At 36.5% G+C, this 17,487-nt stretch overlaps 1 protein-coding gene across 1 annotated transcript in view; it reads left to right on the top strand.

The window, feature by feature from the left end:
- The window catches only part of LOC101302836 (callose synthase 10-like), a 23,899-nt gene extending 11,938 nt beyond the window's left edge, over window positions 1–11,961 (top strand). Inside the window, exons 23-51 of the mRNA XM_004299139.1 lie at window positions 282–309; window positions 826–923; window positions 1,043–1,124; window positions 1,220–1,380; window positions 1,494–1,614; window positions 2,254–2,351; window positions 2,436–2,526; window positions 2,665–2,825; window positions 2,916–3,025; window positions 3,612–3,746; window positions 3,881–3,949; window positions 4,041–4,212; window positions 5,113–5,230; window positions 5,923–6,042; window positions 6,259–6,374; window positions 6,476–6,559; window positions 7,125–7,237; window positions 7,500–7,552; window positions 7,635–7,811; window positions 7,915–7,962; window positions 8,467–8,625; window positions 9,533–9,646; window positions 9,749–9,837; window positions 9,949–10,107; window positions 10,253–10,355; window positions 10,632–10,751; window positions 10,904–10,954; window positions 11,063–11,245; window positions 11,340–11,961. Coding sequence (XP_004299187.1) covers window positions 282–309; window positions 826–923; window positions 1,043–1,124; window positions 1,220–1,380; window positions 1,494–1,614; window positions 2,254–2,351; window positions 2,436–2,526; window positions 2,665–2,825; window positions 2,916–3,025; window positions 3,612–3,746; window positions 3,881–3,949; window positions 4,041–4,212; window positions 5,113–5,230; window positions 5,923–6,042; window positions 6,259–6,374; window positions 6,476–6,559; window positions 7,125–7,237; window positions 7,500–7,552; window positions 7,635–7,811; window positions 7,915–7,962; window positions 8,467–8,625; window positions 9,533–9,646; window positions 9,749–9,837; window positions 9,949–10,107; window positions 10,253–10,355; window positions 10,632–10,751; window positions 10,904–10,954; window positions 11,063–11,245; window positions 11,340–11,576 — 3,370 coding nt within the window. The 3' untranslated portion in view covers window positions 11,577–11,961. The remainder of the gene's footprint in view (window positions 1–281; window positions 310–825; window positions 924–1,042; window positions 1,125–1,219; window positions 1,381–1,493; window positions 1,615–2,253; window positions 2,352–2,435; window positions 2,527–2,664; window positions 2,826–2,915; window positions 3,026–3,611; window positions 3,747–3,880; window positions 3,950–4,040; window positions 4,213–5,112; window positions 5,231–5,922; window positions 6,043–6,258; window positions 6,375–6,475; window positions 6,560–7,124; window positions 7,238–7,499; window positions 7,553–7,634; window positions 7,812–7,914; window positions 7,963–8,466; window positions 8,626–9,532; window positions 9,647–9,748; window positions 9,838–9,948; window positions 10,108–10,252; window positions 10,356–10,631; window positions 10,752–10,903; window positions 10,955–11,062; window positions 11,246–11,339) is intronic.
- The last annotated feature ends 5,526 nt before the right edge of the window (window positions 11,962–17,487 follow it).

The raw sequence follows: 17,487 nt of genomic DNA, 5'->3' as shown, positions 1-17,487 counted from the left end.
AGAGAGAGAGAGAGAATCAAGGACAAAATGATATATGTAGGGCAAATGGCAAAATCGTTGTTAAAGAGAAGAGAGAGGACAAAAATGTAATTTACTCCTCGGTCAGGTACTACCGTACTGCTTAGCTACAGCTACAGCTACAGTAAATGAACAGTATTCTGCCCATCTCTGAAATAGAGTATTGTAAATAGCTGTGATTTCCAAATGATATGTAGTTCATCTTATCTACATTGTCCTTTATCATTGTTTGTAATAATTGTCATCTTAATTCTCCTTTTCAGGTTTCCGTCTAATAGTCAACCATCTCAGGTCAGTTCTTTTGGCTGATTTATTTCCTCTTTTGATATAACTGCACTTTTTTTTTTTTTGCTCTGAAACTATAACTGCACTTAATCTATTACACGTTCTTATTTTTTTTTTTTTTGTTTTTCAAACAATATTGGGAAAGAAGGGATATGATTTGGGACCTTGGTTGTAAGGGAGGATGACTTTGGAAGACAATATACATCTCTTTATTGTATAAATGCATATAGACAGACATAAATTAGGTACATTTCGGATGAAAAGCTTCCATACACAGTATAATAAATAATTAAATATGCATTTTTCTTTGTGGTCTTGCAAATATCAAATCTTCTTGTTTCACTCACACACTAGCCTCTTATGGTGTGGATTTTTTTTTTTTTTCTTTTTTCATTTTGCATTTTCATTTTCTGGCTCATGTTTGTTGTCTCAAGTTCTTACTGCTAGGTTTTTTCTTTTTCCTGCTTTTCCCTCTGTTTCCTCAATATTCTTGAATTTAAGATATGAGTTGTATTCACTCAGGATTCTCAAGCCTTAAACAAGACAAATGCAGCCATTTTTTCTCCATTTTGGAACGAGATAATAAAAAGCTTGCGCGAGGAGGATTTTATCAGTAATAGGTAATCTGTTGCGCTTGGTACTTTAATAAGAAAATTCTAAATCACTGTCCTTTGTCATCTTAATCTTCATCAAATTGTATGGTTGGCACACTATGAATGCTATATTTTAATCTTTACAGGGAGAAGGATTTGCTCTCTATTCCTAGCAACACGGGAAGTCTAAGATTAGTGCAGTGGCCTCTGTTTCTTCTAAGTAGTAAGGTACCACCGTATGATTTTACCTGGAAAAGTACATGGTCATCAGGTTTTAGTAGTATGTCAAAATGCTCACAGCTTTTCCATTTATGTATTTACAGATCTTACTGGCTATTGATTTGGCCATAGACTGCAAAGATACGCAGGCAGATCTTTGGAGCAGAATATGCAGGGATGAGTACATGGCATATGCTGTTCAGGAGTGCTACTACAGTATTGAAAAAATATTGCATTCTCTGGTTGAGGGTGAAGGGAGACTCTGGTATTATTTCTCTCTGTTGTGTAATGTCAGAATGTTAGTCTCCTGTTTCAAAATTTGGAATGCTGAATATCACGATTAGGAAAGTTTAAGAGGCTCTATCTTCTTTGTGGCAGGGTGGAGAGGATCTATCGGGAGATCAACAACAGTATGGTGGAGGGTTCACTTGTTTTAACTTTAAATCTTCCGAAGCTTCCATCAGTTCTACGAAAATTTACTGCTTTAACTGGGCTGCTGGTATTTTCTTTGGCCATTTACATTAAACAAGTTGTCAAAATTATGCTTAGTGTAAGATTGTTCTCTTCGATCATGTCATCATCCACTTATTATAATAGATAAGTTGTTCACTCCTCTAAGATTGTTTTTTTTTTTTTGGTAAATCGGTTTTGAAGTGATCTTTTGTATGAATGTTATCCACAGTTTACTGAGTTTGCATAGTCTCAGTATTACAGTCTTCTCAGGTTGCTATTTGATCAAATTTTCTCATCTCGACCGATCAGTTTTTAGGTCCTAGTGTATAAATCATATTTGCGAAATTCAGCTAAATGGATGATCATTAATGTATCAAAACTAATATGGAATCAATAAACAAAATGTTTCTATTCAACCTGGACTGTCTGAGTTCATAATTGTAAATTGCAGTTTTGAATGCCTAGTTGATTACCAATTTGGCTGAAAATTTGCAGAGATGATGTACTCTTATATACCCTGAAAACTAAGATGTGAATATGTGACTGTAAAGTGGGTCTATTGAGGACATCCGCACCATTGAATAAATAAGGAGGGTCCTTTACTTGAGGACTGCAATTTTACATATCACATTCTTTTGTTGTGTGAAGTGAATTTTTGATGTCTTGTCATTATAATTTCTGTCAGATACGTCCAGAAACTGATGTACAAGCAAAAGGTGCTGCTAAAGCTATATTTGATGTGTATGAGGCTGTTACACATGACCTTCTGTCGGCTGATTTGAGGTAAATGACTGGTACACTTGGGCTTTTATGTGGTAATTACTATGTTATTGAGACTCATATTTTTTTATCTTCTGAACACTCCAGGGAGCAGCTTGACACATGGAGCCTTTTAGCAAAAGCAAGAAATGAAGGGCGCTTATTTTCTAGGATAAAGTGGCCCAATGACACAGAAACTGTAAGGTTTTTTTTTTTTTCAGTGGAAGACAAAAAGGAAACAAAGACAAAAATTGGTCTTCTTTTTTGTTAATACGTTCTAGTTACCATAGTTTTCAGATTATTACTTATATGCGTAAACCTTTATCTGTTTCCACAGAAAGACCTTATCAAGCGACTATACCTTCTTCTTACTGTAAAGGATTCTGCAGCAAATATTCCTAAGAATCTTGAAGCAAGAAGAAGATTAGAATTTTTCACAAATTCGTTATTTATGGACATGCCGTCAGCGAAGCCAGTTAGTGAAATGGTGCCCTTCAGGTACAGTTGGTTTTCTTCAGATGAGCTGGTTTTTCTTTTAACCAGATATATCCTCATTCTAATTGCATCAGTTGGTTTGTTTGACAACAGTGTCTTCACCCCATACTACAGTGAGACTGTACTTTATAGTTCATCCGAATTGCGGCTTGAAAATGAAGATGGAATTTCTACTCTTTTTTATCTTCAGAAAATTTTTCCAGGTATTTTTGTGCTTATGTTGGTATTATGTCAAGCCTGGTTTTCATTACAATGGAGTTGTTTACGTTTTTATGCTTAGACAAACTGGCATCAGAAAGTTTTATAGAAATCAGATACGTAAAAGCTTGACACATAGACTTACAACCAACAGCTGTTATAATTATTGCTTCTTTGATATAGATCCCTATCCCAACTGTCCCGGAGAGTCCAACCCATGTGATTAATTTGTGTGCAAGTTTTCTTCCCACAACCAATTTCAAGACCGCCCATGGTTTCGTCAAGCTTGAAAACCCTAAAGCACATTAATACTCAGTACTGGGAGGAAAAAGGCTGAAGCTTTTTTCAAATTTTATTACAATTCAATGGGTTATTTCCGTATTATAGCACCAGTCTTAGTGATGGCCAACTAGCTACTTGATGACTGAAGTTACTAGAAATCGATTTAAACATTTATGACAGTGAACCTCTCAACCACCTAATTGAAATCAAAACTCTTCCCCGCAAACATTATTAGTCTTTACTTTGTTACTTTTTACTTCCCTCTATATTAAATTATGGTAAATCCCTAAGAGTGTGTCTTTCATTTAGATGAGTGGGACAATTTCTTGGAACGAATTGGTCGGGATCAGTCCACTGGGGATGCTGAGCTTCAGGAGAACTCAAGTGATGCTCTGGAGCTTCGGTTTTGGGTGTCTTATCGAGGACAGACTTTGGCCAGGACTGGTGTGTTTCTAAAACTCAATGGCATTGGTTATGAAAACTTACGGTATTAGTGTATTAAAAACATATATATGGCAGCTTGCTACATACTTTTTGTGAATCATATCTGATTAATTTTGATTTTGTTGGAATTACAGTGCGGGGTATGATGTATTATAGAAAGGCTTTAATGTTACAGAGTTATCTTGAAAGAAGGTCATTGGGAGGTATACTGCTTTCATTGACTTGAACTTGTTACAAATTTATATTTGGGTTACCCATGATATATTATTTATAAGCTTCTTTCTGTCCTGATAGTGGATGATTATTCTCAAGTCGAATCATTTACAAGTCAAGGGTTTGAGTCATCAACTGAATCACGAGCCCAGGCAGATTTAAAATTTACATATGTTGTATCCTGTCAAATCTATGGGCAACAGAAGCAGAGAAAGGCACCAGAGGCTGCTGATATATCCCTCTTGTTGCAGAGGTATAATCTTTAAATTTTAGCAAGTTAAGTTTTGAGTTCTCATGGTCTTTTTCTTTTTCTTGTAAACATCTGATTCAAAAAATATGTGGTTTGGTTCATAAGAAGACCCTTTCATATCACATGGACTAAAGACTAGTGGCATTGATAATGTTTGGTATGGCAACTGAAAAAAAAGAAAAAAAGTTAGGTATGTTATCTTTCATAAGGGTCCTTCTATCATAAAGAGTATGTCACGTGATTTTGTAGCTCCTTACGTTTGGAAAACATACAGAGATCATAATGAAGAAACATGACAAAATAGAAAAGAGAAAAACAGTATCGTTATAATGTATTTGTGAATCTGGTAGACTTTTGAATGATGGGATTTGAGTCTCATCATTAGGTTATGCTACTGAATCTAGTCTTCCCTGCTTAATTAATTGCTGTTAGACGACTTGCTTCAACCCAATATGTTTGTTAGTAGTGTACTAGTGTTCTATTTGCATCTATCGCATATCCTGTAATCCAAAACTTGGCAACGGGTGGTGAGGCCGAAGATCATTGTAATGTGTTTCAAGGTTTCAATCACGTTATTTGTGTTCAAACCTGGCTTCAATCGTTTATTATAGGTTGAATAAGTTTAAATTGCATAGCTATCTTATTGCATTGCAAAAATTTGGAGTTCATAGCTCAAGTTGGAAATATCTCCAAGCTTTCACAAGGCTATGCTTGTTCTTTTTCAATTCCTTTGAGAAATACAAAATTTCATGGTGAAGATAAGATATTTAAATTGTCAAAAAATCGAAATAAATTTTAGCTCTGCCCTGAAACATTGTTTATAGGAATTTGGTTGGTGTTGTAGGTTTTTCAACTGTTTTTTTTTTTTTCCTATATTATATTTAATTTACGTGTGATTACTAGGAATGAGGCACTGCGTGTTGCATATATACATGTGGAGGAAACTGGTACAGCTGATGGAAAGATCATGAAAGAATTTTACTCAAAGCTTGTAAAAGCTGATATAAATGGAAAGGATCAGGTAATGGGATGTTCTGTCTGCTCACAAGTTTCTCCCTTTAGTTTAAGATCTTTTCTAGTCTAGAATACTTTTGTTTTGTACATCTTTTTCTCAATTTTGAATGTTGATTTTCAGTTATGAAGTATTTAGTTATTTGATATTAGTTAGGCAGGTTAAACATACAAATATTACTTTGACTTAACAGAATTAGTAGGGACTGTTGTTCAGCACACTTTCTCTGAGACATCTGAATGAGCTCCTTAGGGTAATGGGTTCTCATGTATACTCTCTAGCAATGTTTCAGAAGATTGTTTTATGTAGGCCAGATTTGCCTCAGAAGGCCCAAAACACGAGTCTGATAATGTGAACATCTCAGGTTGATAGGTGTCTTTCTGGTAATGCTGAAACGTAGTGGGAGATGTATCGCCTTATGCCTTTGTGTTTTAAAACATTGCTATGGATGAGTGACACTTGATTACTCAAATGACATGTCTACATTTAGTATCCAACCAAAAACTTTTAAGTCATAACTCACAATGGAGTCGGATTAAATAGTCACTAGTTATGTATCTAATTCTATATTAGGTAGTAGGTTTCTCTAAAATGTGGCTAACAAAAAGCAAATTCCTTGCAATCCAAACTACTATATAATTGCACATAATTTATGTCCACCTGCTAATGAGGTTTTATTCTTATTGAATTTTATTTCATAGGAAATTTATTCCATTAAACTTCCCGGTGATCCAAAGCTTGGTGAAGGGAAGCCTGAAAATCAAAACCATGCCATTGTCTTCACTCGCGGGGAAGCTGTTCAAACTATTGACATGAACCAGGTGACAAACTGTTCAGACAGTTGAACTTGATTTTTTGGTTTATTGCTGTGTGCGTGCTTTGCTGCTGTGGTTGAGTTCAGATGATCAGATTGTATGGCCTAGTCATGCATGTTTATATTCTTGACTGTTGGATATTTATTTTGCTCTATCAGTAGAATTTTTCAACATTTGGAAGGATTATTAAAAAAACCAAATTATATGCTTCTTCTTTTCTAGGACAATTACCTTGAGGAAGCAATGAAAATGAGAAATCTTCTCGAGGAATTTCGCAAAATTCATGGTCTTCGTCCCCCATCTATTCTTGGTGTGAGAGAGCATGTATTCACTGGAAGGTTTGGCTAGTTTCTTTATTTTGCTTACCCTTATATGATGGCTAACATGAGCGGTTTTCTCTGATAGTTGGCTTACATGTGTGTTGTATGTCTCCATGCAGTGTTTCATCTTTAGCATCGTTCATGTCCAATCAAGAGACTAGCTTTGTAACTTTAGCTCAACGTGTTTTGGCATTCCCGCTCAAGTGAGTATTTCATAACTTGAACATATATGTGCCTAACAATTTGAAATTATGGTTACAAATCACGACCTTGGGCTTGAATTTTTTGTGTCTATTTGTTCCTTGCGGGATTGAGTTTGAGTTTTTTCTTCTTTTCTTTTCTTGAGAAATGCTCTTTGCCTCTTCAGCTCTGTTAGAACTTGTATCGGTGACTTTAGCAACTTTGTATCAGATATCCTTCAAGTGCTGCTTCTGTTGTTTTACTTGTGTAGTTTTTTAAATTTGTTGGCATGTCTCTGATGTATTACCTGCTTGCTTTTGTGCATGTCAATGCATGTGATATACATGTCACCAGGGTTGTCACTTTTTAATGGCTAGAGTAAAATTGCTCTATGATTTTCACATCAATACATATATCTTCTGTGTGGTGCCGCCAAATTAAGGAATACATTTGTGACATCAATATACTATTGAAGACATGCTTAGAATGAGCGCCTGTCTTCTTTTTTTTTTTTTTTTTTTCCCTTTTACTTACTGTTCAGGAAAATAAATTATTGGGAGAATTTGCTAATATTTTCTCCATATGCAGAGTCCGCATGCACTATGGGCATCCTGATGTGTTTGACCGCATTTTTCACATTACTCGAGGTGGAATTAGTAAATCGTCACGTGTTATTAATATCAGTGAAGATATTTTTGCAGGTAATGTTACTCCTACTTAATTGTTTTTGAATCAGTATATATAAGCTAGGTAGTAAGAAGAGTTTTCCGTCTTTTTTTTTTTTTTTTCTAATTTTTTACATTTAGTCATTGTCTATAATTACTTTATAATGCAATGAAGGATTACAATTTTCGGTTATCTTTATGTATAATTATCTAATCCATGTTCCTCCATACTTCCAAGTGATGACTTTCATGTGTTCTGTTTAAGTCTAATATCAACTTGCTAAAATTAAATGTTCAGGTTTCAACTCCACATTAAGGCAGGGAAACATTACCCACCACGAATACATTCAGGTTCCATACTTAAGCAAATATTTCTGAACAGTTGAAAACCTATATATATATTTGGTCTCTTGATTACATTCCTCTTGTTTAGGTTGGGAAAGGAAGGGATGTTGGCCTGAACCAGATTGCATTGTTTGAAGGGAAAGTTGCAGGTGGAAATGGGGAGCAAGTCCTTAGCAGGGATGTCTATAGGCTTGGGCAACTTTTTGATTTTTTCAAAATGTTCTCTTTCTTCTACACAACAGTTGGTTACTATGTGTGTACAATGGTATTTGCTCCTACAACTCCTGAGCATCTATTTTCTCCTACATTGATAATCCTCAATGTTTTATTTTCTGGAGGTTTGTGATAACAGTTTGTTCACAATGCAGATGACTGTCCTCATCGTATACATCTTCTTGTATGGCAGGGCGTACCTGGTATGTTGCAACTTAAAGTGGAAATTTTTTAATTTTGAACTTTTTTATATAAAATATCTGCTTGCTAATTGCATGGCTAGTTTTTTCCCCTCTTAGGAAACAATAAAGTTGAATAAAGTGGGTTATTACAGTTCCATTAAAAAGATGAGTTATGTGGACCCAGAGGCTAGAGATGATAAATTTCACCAATTGATGTAATTTATCTTCTAAACTATTAGATGGTGATATGAAGAGGCTGGAATTCAGCAAACTGTAAATGTGAATAGGTTGTTCATTTTTGACATGAAGCTTTTCAGTAGTATTGCATGCAAGTTAAGAAGTCTGGAAAATCATAATATTTTTTACAGAATTTAGATATCTAGTTTCATGGTTATATTATCATATTTCTTGAATTGCTGTGCCACCATTCTTGATTTTCCATCCAGTTTCCACCGCCTAAAATTTTTTTTAGGAATAACCTGCTGAAGTGTGATAAAGATGATCCCTTTTTGCTATATTTTGTAGGCTTTCTCTGGACTTGATCGTGCAATTGCGTTGCAAGCAAAAATGTTGGGTAACACAGCATTGGATGCTGTTCTTAATGCACAATTCTTGGTGCAGATAGGAATTTTCACTGCAGTCCCAATGATAATGGGGTTTATACTTGAAATGGGATTACTAAAGGTACTATTTGGTTGTATCAGTGCCATGTGATACTTTTTGTTCTTAGGTAAAGAATGTGATGATCTTTGATATGTATCATGCTTGACTAACAAAAACTCCAACTTGTAGTCTACCTTGACTACATCAGTTCTGTAGGCTTTTAGCTCTTGCTTACGTTTATGATTATGAATTTCTGGGATGAATTTTCTGCGGGTCTAGTATATATCTGAAATGGAATTTTATTATTAAATGTCGGAGTTTGAACTGATATCCAAGATCTTTATGAGTTTGTTTAGTCAACTTTGAAAAGATGGTATGCACAACTTCATAGTAGTATTAACAACCTAAGAAATAGTGGGTTCTCCATGATACATTGTTTTACTGGAAATGGGGGAAAATGCATTACTTTTTCCTCCTACTGGGATAAATTATTTTCAGTATTCTTCAGATTGTAAAGGGCAGACAAGGCAAAATAATATTGTAACTATGATGGCAATGTATTTGGTAAATATACACTGTTAGTAATATTGTACAGATTGTGACTCGGCAGTGGTGTGTTACCTACTTTGTATGGCAACATGTATAAAATATCATGATAAAAAAATAAAATAAAAAATAGATCAGGGTTGCTGGCTTTGTATTATGATTATTGGATCTTCATTATTGCTTTTGTAGATTGGTAATGTACTGGTCAAATTGGTTTGATTTTGGATTTCGTCCGAGCTCCATTTACCGCAGCGTCCCTGATGTACCTGACTGACTCGTAATTTTAAGTTATATTTGTTGTTAGAGCCTTTACTTCGGGATTTTTTTCTTTCCTAAAATTGAAAGCAACATCATTTCCTTTGGCAACAAACTTCAGTGATTACAAGAGCTTTTTCTTTAGACCCAAAAAGAAAAGTACCTAAAATGCTTCTATGTATTGCAGGCAGTTTTCAGTTTTATCACTATGCAGCTTCAGTTGTGTTCTGTGTTCTTCACGTTCTCGTTGGGGACTAGAACTCATTATTTTGGACGTACCATCCTCCATGGAGGTGCAAAAGTATGTACTCATTTTTTTTCACTTCTCTTTGATATTTTGTTTTTCTTCCTTGCACACTTTTAACTTCAATGGTTATATTTGTATTGTTTGTTTCACTTACAGTACCGAGCAACTGGTAGAGGGTTTGTTGTCCAACACATAAAGTTTGCTGATAATTACAGGCTCTACTCTAGAAGCCATTTTGTCAAAGCGTGAGTCATACTTTCCTGTGAAGAATGCTAATTACCCTCAAGTGTTTTGGGGTTTGTTGTTATATGTTCATGAATCTCTTAAATTGTTTTTGTTTGTCTTATGACTTGCAGGTTTGAAGTGGCTCTTCTCCTCATAGTTTACATTGCATACGGTTATACGGATGGTGGTGCTGTTTCTTACGTTCTGCTAACTCTCAGCAGTTGGTTTCTTGTCATCTCCTGGCTGTTCGCTCCCTACATCTTTAATCCTTCCGGTTTTGAGTGGCAAAAGTATGTCCTTAAGATTTTTGGTTTAATTGTGGAATATCTAGATTTTTTGTGTTTTAGTTTCAGGTTGACTTTTGATTGTATATATCATATATATCAAACTGCTATTCATCTTTTATGGGCTTGTTTTACTTTATTAATAAATCAGGACAGTGGAAGATTTTGATGATTGGACCAGTTGGCTTCTTTACAAAGGTGGAGTAGGAGTTAAGGGAGAAAATAGTTGGGAATCTTGGTGGGATGAGGAGCAGGTTCGTAACTAAAATGATTTGCAAACTTGTTTCTGTTTACATGAGGTTTTTGTTCTTTTGTTTTTTCTATTTTTGTTCTGAACTTATAACTTGGCAAGTGTGTGTCTCTATGTGAGCACACCCTTTCTGGTGTTAAACTTGGTCTTTGTTATTTTGTCGGATTAGGGCTTGAGGGGAAAAGATGTATCACATTATCTCGGAATTTATTTTACATGATTACGTTGTTGCCAAATCTTTTGGTTATTTTGTACGATCCGTTGCACTCTATTTGTGCAGATGCATATTCAAACATTGAGAGGTCGTATATTGGAAACAATTTTGAGCTTGAGATTCTTCATATTTCAATATGGCATTGTTTACAAACTCCATCTCACTGGAAAGGACACATCACTCGCGGTACACTTCATCTCCTTTTTTCTATCATTTTGCTTGTAACAAATCTTTACTGTACACACATTACATTTTAACTTTATGGTGTAATCTGGGGAGGTCACATTTCTATTGGGGTTTAATCCTTTTATTTTTTGTCGTTGTTTTTATAAATCCAGATATACGGCTTCTCTTGGGTTGTGTTGATAACTATTGTCATGATATTCAAGGTTTGTTTCAAGAAATCTGCATTCTCCTTGCTGTGTTTCTAATGTCATGCTTGAATAATGTTATTGAAAATCGTATCCTTCATGCACTCAACTTTTTTTAAACTGTAGGTGTTCACCTTCAATCATAAAAAGTCGGCCAAATTCCAGCTATTCATGAGATTTACACAGGGTATCACATCCTTGGGACTCATTGCAGCTATTACTCTACTTGTTATATTCACTAGACTTTCAATAGCAGATCTGTTTGCAAGCGTACTTGCAATCATTCCTACTGGATGGGCCATCATATGTGTAAGTTAATCGCGTGCCCTTGTATTTGCTTTGCACAATCAATTTGAATTGTCTGATTTTGACTTTGTTAAGCTTTGATTTTCCTGGAAAACAGTTAGCCATCACGTGGAAGCGCATTGTCAAGAGTCTTGGTTTATGGGACTCGGTGAGGGAGTTTGCCAGAATGTACGATGCTGGTATGGGTATGCTCATTTTTGCTCCTATAGTATTCTTGTCATGGTTCCCGTTCATCTCCACCTTCCAGTCTCGGCTTCTGTTTAACCAAGCATTTAGTCGTGGGTTGGAAATCTCTCTCATCCTTGCTGGAAACAAAGCTAACGTGGAGGTCTGATCAGCACATCTTTCCCCTGAAATATTTTAGCTGCTTGAACTTTCAGGAGATTGTACATTTTTGACTGGCCATTCTGGTCTCGCGGTACTTTTCTTTTCTGTACAACATCAGAGTAGAAAATCGATTGTTGTTGTAAATAGATGGTGTAAAAAATATGTATATTTTAGCTTTGGCTGATATCTGTGTTTATGAGCAAAAGACTGGTTCTTTGACCACGCTGCCGATGCTAATCCTAGTTCCAAACAACAGATAATTCTATTTCTGACCAATTGGAACTCTGAATCATATATTTCAGGATTAGCCATCAATGGTTCTACAATGTCATATAACTCGACGGTAGTTTTCTTCCAGTCGTAATGCGAGTGGAAGTATAAACATTAGCCGACGGTTTATGCATTCCAGCAACGTTGCGAAATCTGAAACTGAAAAACTGAATTTTTTTTGAGAGGACCATTGCTAGAAGAACTAAGAATGTAAAAGCTAATCATCAAAGATTAGAAGAAGAAGAAGAAAAAAGTCGGCCCTAAGTGTGCTTATTACCATTCGTTTTGTACCGTTACATGCATGAAATTCTAGAAAATCTAAATAAAAATTAAGATTTTGCACTATGTTGTTTAAACTGAGGGCTCTATATAACAAATCGTTCCTTGTTTCTCTCTTCTCTCTCTCTCCCTTGCTATTCTCGTTTTATATATTTTCCTTGTAAAAGCTTTCTCCTCCCAATACCAGGTCGGCTGCGAGCTCCTCCATCCATGGCTTCGGTGAGCACTTTCATTCCTCCTCATTTTCCTTGTATGCCATTTCAATCTCTTCCATTACATCCTTCAGTTTTCATCGCTAATCTGTCTTGGTTTTCACTTTTGAGTCCCATTTGTTTTTTTTTTCGTTTCTTAAAAGTTTTCTTGGGGAATATTGAGAGATAATGGAGTAGGCTTTGATCTTGAAGCAATGGATACAATTCCATTGTAATTGCCTTATATGCAGCAATCAATATGTACGAAGTTTTCGTTTTTTATTCCTGGGATTAATGCATGCATTATGTTGAACCTTCATCACCCACACATACACATTTGCATGTATCTATACAAGGGGAAAACCCTAGCTAACTTTCTGATGCAAAACTTGAGTAAATGAGGAATGATTTATCAACCTTTCGGCCGCATTTCAATTCTAATCATTTATAAAAGTTCTTCTTGATTCTTATGCCAATTACGTGTGTTACGTACTATCCAAAAATTGGAGAATGTCTGTAAAAATGGATCTGATCTGAGATAGGTTTCACACAGCCATGTAACACTAATGTCTTGGTGGTTCTGATTTGGAATTTTCAGCAGGATAAAGGTCGGCCCTTACCTAAGTTTGGTGAGTGGGATGTAAATAACCCAGCATCAGCTGAAGGATTTACTGTCATATTCAACCAGGCTCGAGATGATAAGAAGACCAATGCGTCTAATGCTACCCCACGAAAAACCGATAGTAGCGTACGAAGAGGAGGTACTAAATACAACAATGACTACCGCGTCGACAATTATCCTCAGTATCCCCAGAAGGTAAAGGTATATGACGGAAATGTCGATATACGCAGCAAAAAGCAATTTATTTTTAATAGTATAGGGTAATGCAGATGTATGTTTATGTTTTACGAACTCTCATTTCATTTCCTAGTTGAACATGAGGCTGCATTGCTAGAAAATATTTCTCCTGGAATCAAAGGGAGAGTCTAATTCATTACTTTGTTTTTCCTTTGTTGTTCTTGATTGCAGAAGAAGTGGTTTTGTTGTGGTTGAATCCACACACTGCTTTGGAGCCTGGGGATCATGCAAGGAGAGCTACAAGGACACTGCTTTCTTGTGCCTGCGAAACATGTGGAGCAGTCTATCTCATATATGACGGTGTTTTTTCCTTTGTTTTTCCTCTTCTACTTCAGCTTGATTTTGGCTTCTTTTGCCTTCTATATGTGTACGTGTTGAAACATTTTTGTTTGCATTTGTAATATAGAATGACAAAGAGTAATCGAAAAACATTAAAGATTCACGAATATATAGGAGTACTGTAGGACTATATTTCATGGGTGGTGCTATTAATACTCCATATTTTGTTATTCACACATCCCTTATATGATGTGAGACAATCATAAAGCAATTTTAAGAGATAATTCAAAAATATAATCAAATTTGTAGTAATAAGAAAATGCATGGGTGTGTGAATAACAAAGTAGAGTGTGTTAATTACATTACATTTTTTTATACCCTTTACATAACAGTAAGTAGTTACTCTTAAATTATGATCACAATTTTTCCTTATCATTTGGTCTAGTGGCATCAGTCCCCCTATATAAGTGGGAGATCGTGCGCTCAAGTCACGATAGACTCAAACTGTGGTGCTCTTAAATTATTTTATACCCGATATATATTATATTCTAGACACTGAGCGGTGGAGATGTGAAAATGCGACTTAAAAGTGAGCGAAATAAAGAACACCACACTTTAATTTCAAAACGGTGTCCTGCTCTGAAAGGGAAATGTATATATAATACCGCGGCTTTAAAAAAAACTCTCTTTTGGTTAGGGTTTTCTGCAAAGTCAAGCGGCATCCTCTCTCCATCCATGGGAAAACCATGACGACCTCTACTACTTCTATGATAGCACAACTACTTCTATGATAGCACAACTATTCTCCAAGCTTTCCCTTAGCAATCACGAAGAACCGGTGGATTTGAGAAACCTTCGATGTCTCATAAGCATTGGCGGAGCTACGACAAGACCAAGGGGTGCCAATGAAATGCTGACACCTCACAAGTTAATAGTCATTATAATATAAATTGTTTAGTCCTTTGATTTGTGGCATCCTTAAAATTTGATATCTGGTAATAAAATAATACTTTAATCTTGCTACATAAAGTTTCGATGGAAGATACAAAATGAATCTTTTATTTTTGTTATCCTTTTACATCTAATTTATACAAAAAAAATTTCAATGTTTTGGTGTTTTTTTTCGTTTTAGCTCATTAGTAAAATTTGTATTTAGTAGCTTTTCATAATTTACATTTATCAAAATCTTCTCCCCCATCCTTATATTCGATAATTTCATTAATCAAGGTTTGAGACAGCCGCACTAACCTTTTTTTTGTAAGGGAAAATTTTTACACCGTCAAATATGTATTTCGTGTTCGGCCCCACGAGCTTTCAATTCCTAGCTCCGCCCATGCTCATAAGTGGTTTTTCTGGACATTATAGATGTGCCTCTGGACTTTGTGTGGCTTTGGGTTGAAATTGAAATCCAGAATCCCACGGTGGCCGTAATAATCGCTGCAACGGCGCGTGTTGTCGGAGAAACTATAGGACCGGTCGTGCAGATTGATAACGATGACCTCCACCATGGTCTTGGTCGGGCCCGCCTCAAGCTGCAAGTGCACCAACCAATTTGACTGGAGCGGCGAATTAGGGTTTCGCCCGAGGATGTTATTTTGGTCCAGTATTGCTATGAACGCCTTCTTGGCCGATGTCAAATCTGCATGATGATCAATCATGGTGGAGAGGCATGTCCCCGTGAGAACAAGGAAGCGTCAAAGCCGGCAACTACACTGATCGCACTTGCAGCAGCACCACCATGGTGTTTAGGGCTAACACCCAATGAACCGTAATTATACCCCCCATACCTGCCCTAACTTCTATGTTTCCAAAGGAGAAGCGCAATGTGCATAGCAGGGATGTTCCTGCTTTCCCTTCACCATCCAAGGTGGCCGGTGTGCATCAAGGATGAGAAGATGATGAACAAGATAATGGGAAATGTCCAAAGCATGCCCTAGCAGTGGTGCCTCTACCACTCAATCCAGAAGACCTAGGGTTCTTTCTAGCTGCTGGTGGAGGACTTGGGATCGATTGCCAAAACTAGCAAATCCCCAAAGAAGAGAGGGTGTCCTTGTGGGAGTAAGAACAAAAAGGTGTTGTTTCAAGGACATCTTTCAGATTCAATGGCGTCGGCTTCAGGATCGGTGGAGTTAGGGCGGAGGAGGAGTGATACTCACAGACACTATCATGGATTAACTCTTCTCTTTGATGGAGAGGTACACGATGAGGGTCTTAGGCCTCAAATCACATTGATAGAGTTTCTTTTGGTTTTTGTGAAGGTTACATTGCTTTCTTAGGATCCAATATGTCCATTTTTGGATAAGTAGTGATTTCCCTTCTGCATTTGTATTCAGTTTTTCTTTTCTTTGATTTTCTTAAGGTTGTCGTCATGTCAACGCGCAGCAAATTATGAATGAGCTCGTCTACGGATGACTCTAGCTTGACTTTGTATTGGTTGTATGATCATCAATGAATTTATTTCGCATTTTCAAATAAAAAAGTAAATACTCTTAAATTTATACCTAGATCAAAATGTGTAATATCCATTTTGTGAGGAAACTATACCAAAGTTAAGTAGTTAAGTATGAAGTAGCTAGTATTCCCATATAAAGCCATATTCTCATTTGTATGGGGTAAAAATCGATATGTGCGAGGAGATATATTGGAACCTTAAGCGATTTGCTTGTTTACAACTTGGTTGGTAATGAGATTATACTAGATTTGTATATTTTATGGATCCGATGGTCACACTTATTAGGACATATATATATATATATATATAGGAAGCCGTTCAGAAGCGGACGTCCGCACTCAGCTTAAAGTGCGGACGTCCATCCGTTCTCTACCCTCTGGCGCCGACGACGGCGCGCCTCCACCCCAGAAGACTCCAGCAGCGTCCATGACCACTTTCCCTCCACTTTCCCTCCCCAGCGAGTTCGTTCTATTCCAGTTTTCCGGCGAGATTGATCTTGTTTGAAGTTTTAGGTGATCTCGCCGGAAAACTAGAAAAGAACGAACTCGCCGGGGAGGGAAAGTGGTCAGGGACGCTACTGGAGTCTTCTGGGGTGGAGGCGCGTCGTCGTTGACGCCGGAGGATGGAGAACGGAGGGACGTCCGCACTTTAAGGCCTGTATATATATATTAGATGTACATAAATATATGTCATACTCCCATTTTATTTAGTTTTGGATGTTGGGTCTGGTTTTCGCTTCTCTTTTGTCATCCATAGCTCCTTCATAGCTTGAGTTTCAATGGTGGATTATATTGTGTTGTTTTGAGGGATGAATTCTTCATCTGGGTTGTGAGTTTCCATATGATTTGTGCATTGAGATTTGATTTGCTTCAGTTACTTGGGTGTCAGGCATCAACACTTCAATTTAACACTCCTCTCTAGTCTCTACCTCACGATTGCTAGTGAATATGGCGACGAAAAGGTAAGCGAGCACAAGTGGTGAGTGTGTTAAATTTGTTACATTTCTCGTTTCAGATGTAGAGCCTCCGGTCTATAGTTTGACGAGTTGTTGGTCTCCTCACACTCTTTCTAGCATGCTCGAGATTGATACTCGTACTCTTTGTTATTAGTAGCTTTCGGCCTCGTGTTTGCACACTTTGTAATTGGGCTTGTGTCTTGACTAGTGAATTATCCATTTCTCACCAAAAACAGAATTATGAAATTTCAACATATGACACATTTATCCCCCCGTAAAACACGTCAAGTTGTCATTCTATCTTCAACAGTATGTCGAATGTATCAAACAAATGGATGTATGATCACAATACTACTAACTTTCAGAAGAACTGTCGATTTGTTTAATCCAATTAGCTAAGCAAACAAACTTTGTTTACGTTGATTTTGTTGCAGAGATGTTCTTTACCAGTTAATTCAACCTCCTCAAATACTCGATCAACATATATGGTATCATAGATTCTGGGACTCTAATATCAGCAAATTCTTTAGCCAGCTTCTCCATAACATTTTCCTATAGTACAAGAATGTAGGGATCAAGTACCATAAAAATTTCAATGCCTACCATGGTTTATATATCAGTATAGGTTCGGTG

Source organism: Fragaria vesca, linkage group LG5, assembly GCF_000184155.1.
Source record: "Fragaria vesca subsp. vesca linkage group LG5, FraVesHawaii_1.0, whole genome shotgun sequence".
Classification (NCBI taxonomy): domain Eukaryota; kingdom Viridiplantae; phylum Streptophyta; class Magnoliopsida; order Rosales; family Rosaceae; genus Fragaria; species Fragaria vesca.
The sequence above is the reverse complement of the archived record's forward strand: the minus strand, read 5'-3'. Positions and strand labels throughout refer to the sequence as shown.